The sequence below is a fragment of the Mastomys coucha genome, unplaced genomic scaffold, assembly GCF_008632895.1.
Source record: "Mastomys coucha isolate ucsf_1 unplaced genomic scaffold, UCSF_Mcou_1 pScaffold22, whole genome shotgun sequence".
Lineage (NCBI taxonomy): Eukaryota > Metazoa > Chordata > Mammalia > Rodentia > Muridae > Mastomys > Mastomys coucha.
In genome coordinates this window covers 221,276,403-221,280,785 of record NW_022196905.1, presented here as the reverse complement: position 1 = coordinate 221,280,785, position 4,383 = coordinate 221,276,403, and the positions used below count along the sequence as shown (strand labels likewise).

The 4,383-nt window shown below is 51.4% G+C and overlaps 1 protein-coding gene across 2 annotated transcripts in view; it reads right to left on the bottom strand.

The window, feature by feature from the left end:
* Nucleotides 1–3,955, bottom strand: part of Rnf150 (ring finger protein 150) — a 225,055-nt gene extending 221,100 nt beyond the window's left edge. The window contains exon 1 of one of the 2 annotated variants that reach the window (XM_031340503.1): nucleotides 2,770–3,955. In XM_031340503.1, coding sequence (XP_031196363.1) covers nucleotides 2,770–3,253 — 484 coding nt within the window. In that variant the 5' untranslated portion in view covers nucleotides 3,254–3,955. The remainder of the gene's footprint in view (nucleotides 1–2,769) is intronic. The other variant, XM_031340502.1, reaches the window with a different exon arrangement.
* Nucleotides 3,956–4,383: the final 428 nt, after the last annotated feature.

The following is a 4,383-nucleotide window of genomic DNA, read 5'->3' as shown; positions in this document are numbered from 1 at the left end:
AGAGAGAAAGAGGGAGAGGGAGAGAGGGAGAGAGAGAGAGGGAGAGAGAGAGAGGGAGAGAGGGAGAGGGAGAGAGAAATGTACATAACAGCACCATTCATAAAAACCCCAAAGTAGAAATGACCCAGTTCCCATCAACTGACAATAAATAAAATGTGGAATACTTCTTACTTTTGGCAGTAAAAATAAATGAAATAGTAGTCAGTGACAATTACTACAACCATGGTGAACAATGAGAAGAATATGATATGTGAGAAACTAGACCAAATCTACGTATTAAAGGACTCAACCAGACTCCATGAACACGAGACAAATACATAGAGATGGAAGGAAAGGAGAAAGGGATGGAGGGAGGGAGGGAGGGAGGGAAAACCATGGATTCAGAAAAAAACTGAAAGAAGGCACATAGAAAAAAGAGAGAGAGAGAGAAATAATTTATTTAGTTGAACTTGTACCTGTCGGGTAGATTAGGACTCTATCACAGCAGATGATGAACACTATATGTAGGCTCCAGAATTCCAAACCCAAGCCTTCTCTCCCCCAAGGTATTGGCTCCTCAGATCAGGGCATTGATGGAGAAGTATGGCAATATTAGCTTTTCATTTTCCTCTAACTCAGGGACTGGATTACAAAGGCCACAATTGTGTTCCCTGGTGTCCTGCAGTCCGAGCTCATGAAATAACCATATTCCATCAACATCTAACCTGCATATGGTTTCCTAAATGGATTCCCAAGTCTGACTCATATTTAATGATGAGAAAGTTGAGCCTTCGGGTCTTAGAAGAAAGACATTGATTGACAGTCAGATTCCTATGCTCACCTTGGTCACGAACAACACAGTCCTGTAGAAGTCTCCCCCTCTGACTAATGTGGGAACGTGCCCAAGGCATAACAGGGAGTTCAAGGCTACCAGCAGACACAACTTTTTCTTTTTCTTTTGACATGGAGAAGTACTACATTAACTTTTAGACTATCGCCAACACTTTCCTTCTTTGTATGCCTTAAGCATCCTTTGTGTAGAAAATCAAATTATAGCTTTCTTCAAGACTGGTGAGCCATTAATTGATCCAGTGTGTCTGCTGCTCTGCAAATAGTTTCTTAGTCAGGAACAAATGATAACCATTATGCTGTGCACAGAGAAGCTCAGTTTAAGATTCCATGCTCACACACAGGAAAGCATTTGTGGAACCCGTAAATTCCACTAACTACCTTGGTGTTTACAGAACCCAGAATAACTCCTGCATGCCCTACTTCCCACTCCCTGAATCTATATTTTCCATATTAAATGTTAATTGAAAGATACCTTACAGGACTCGGATACTCTTCCATAGTGCAAATATCCTTGGAGATCAAGTTTCAGCAGGGGTCCTATGACTCAAGGTCAGAGTGTAGGCCTCTCCCTGGGAGAGTGATTGTGCTCAAGGAAATACAGCAAAAGTCTCTAACATGCAGGGTTGGAAGCTTTCTAAGAAGGTAACGGCCTCCCCTTGTGAAAACCATGCTGTTTTCTGGCTTGTTTTTCATTTTGCCTCCCAACCTGTTTTCCAGAAAGTTAACAATGCTCTTGACTACAACAGTTGGTGTTGATTACTCTGGGCAAATTAATTGTATACTAATAGGTGGTATGAACTCTTGAAAGGGAGACCTGTCTCTAAAGAAAATATATCTGCACGTACAGCCAATCTGGGCGTTCCACCCCAGTTCTTTGCTTATTAAAAGCTTGGCCTTTAATTGCAATAATAGTTTTAATTGGACAAGTCTGCCCAGAACAACACTCCAGTCATTTCTCCCACATCCTGCCTGCAGGAACCTCATCTCAGGAAGTGCTATGAGGGAAAACAGAGCCATCTCTCCGGTACCTACCTCTGCAGCAGCTCACTCTCAAAGAGGGCACTTCCCTACAACCAGTAGCTTGTGCTAACAAATATGAATAACATAGCCTTGTTGCTTCTGTTACTTCTCTCACCAAAACACTGCTTACAGACTGTGTCGAGCTGGGGCAATAAAGATTATTTTTAGTCCTGGCCTCTGTGATCACTGACAAAGGTCTTTCTTGAGTGCGTGAAGCAAGACAGGCAAAAGACAACAGGGCAGTAGAAAGTAATTCTAACTTCGTGGCTATTCTTGGCTTGTTGGGCATGGAATGCTTCACCCCTGCTCCCCGTCAGTCTGGCTCTCTGGATGACAACGCAAGCAGACAACCCAGGCAGAGCGTTGAACATTATTTACTTATGGTCTCAGCAAGGGGAAGGGCTCCTGAAAAGGATTGAAACCCAACTTGTGGGAGCAGTTTGCAGGTGGTCAGCGGCAGGCAGTAACTTGACCTGCCTCTTGATACACAAACACTTGCACCAGATATGCATATCTGATACACACAACGGAGCGCAGAGACGAATTATCAGAACTTCCGGTTCCAAACAGGTGCTTGAGACGGGTCACTAACAAGAACAAGATCCCAGCCCTGTCTGCCAAACCTCACTTCCCAAATTCTCCCGGGAGAAGACACCCCACCATTGTGAACCCTCTCTCGAACCAGACTCTCTGATATTCCCCCAGCGTACTGAAACCTCTCCAGCTTGTAACTGTCGCCCTCCCTGTCCCCAAGCGACGCACAACAAAACTTAATAGCTTCATACGTAAAAGACGGTCGGTCTCTGGTGCTGCACGGACTTCCCAGGCGGAGGTGCCCCGGAGGCGGTGCTAGATCTCCCTAGACGCTTCTAGGGCTCCCCTCCCCCACGTCCGCCAGGCACCCCCGGGGTTGCTCACCTGCGTGAGGCATGGTGATGGTCTCGTTGGTGTTGGAGCCCACGTTGAAGATGACCACGGCGGAGGCGTTCTGCAGGAACGCGTTCCGGATCTTATCCCTGTAGGTGCAGTTGCCCTTGGGGATGAGGGCTATCCAGTGCTTGCCGTGGGCCGGCGCGGCGAACTTGGTGTTGGGGTCGCAAGCCAGGCGGTCGTGGGCCGAGCTGGCCATGACCACCTCGCCGCGCGCGTCCTGCTTGGGCGAGTGCTCGCCGTATCGCCCGCACTCGCTCTTTTCCGTGTGCAGCAGCTCGGCGCCGCCACCGCCACCAGCCGCCGCGGCCCCCGGCTCGGGCTCCATATAGGTGATGTTCACGAAGGCAGTGTACCATTCCTCCTTCTCCGCCACGGTGAAGTCCAGGCAGAGCAGATGCACGAAACAAAAGGAAAGCAGCCATGTTGAGAGAGCCAGACTGCGGCACGCTTGGATGAGAGACATTGTCATCTCTCTCCTCCGGGGTCCCCTCCCCGCCCCCTGCTCCCTCCCCCACGCTCCGTCCCTCCTTTCCCTGCCCGGGCCAACCCCGGGCCGCCGCTCTGGTCCTCCTGTCGCTGCGACTCACTCCCGGGCCGGCGGAGCCCCGGCTGGGACGCGCAGCCGCTGCGGAGACTCGATCCGGGGCGAGCGGGAGAAACCCGCCCTGTCCCCTCTCAGCCGCCGTGCGGCGCTGGCATCGGGCTTCCCGGGTGATCGCCGCGCGGACGCGGAGCGGGCGCTGCGCACTTGCGGGGGTGTCCGGCTGCCAGGCGTCCTGGTCCTTTGCCCTGCGTCGCCTTCTCTCATAGAGGTGGCGGGGGTCCTCGGGTTTGGAGGGGGTGGTGGCTCTGCTTGTCGCGGCCGAGCGGGGCAGGGGTGGGGTGCTGGAGATCCCCGGTGCTGGGACTATCGGTCCCGCTGCAGACGTGGAGGTCGCTCCTGTTCTGCGTGGGTTCCCTTGGGCAGGGAGAACTGAGCTTCTGGCCAGACTAGATGGGTACCCCCGGGACACTCACTTGCCGAGGGATGAGGAGGTACGGGGCAGATGGGATGGGGGAGAGCGTGAGCAGAGGGGTACAGATTTTTGCGTGTCTGTATTTGTGTGTGCGCGCGCGCGCGTGTGTGTGTGTGTGCGCGCGCGCGTGTGTGTGTGTGTGTGTGAGTGTGATGTGTGCGTGCAAGGAGGAGCTTAGTATGATGTCAAAGCTCCTGGGCTCCCCTTGCCACGCTCACTCTGTTTCTCTTCCTGGGCGTCAGCGACCTCTGCTGGGCCTCAAATTCAGGCTTCGACCAGTTGGGGGTAAAAGATTAAAAGACCTTCAGGCCTTTGAATTGTGAACGATTGAGGGAGTCTTAAATACAGCAAAGTGTAGGTACCTCTCTGGAACAGCATTTCCGTTTGCTGGAAGACGTGCAGACGGTTCTCTGGTACTTATCCCAGGGCTGATTGGTCAGGAGGCCCCTTTCCCCCAGACCTGAATATTTAGGACAATGTCTATCAGAATCTCAGTTTTAAACCAAGACTGATGAGCATGAATTCAGGAGAGTTTCACATTTATTAAGTCAGGGGTGGGGTCCTTGGCGATGCAAACTTCGCT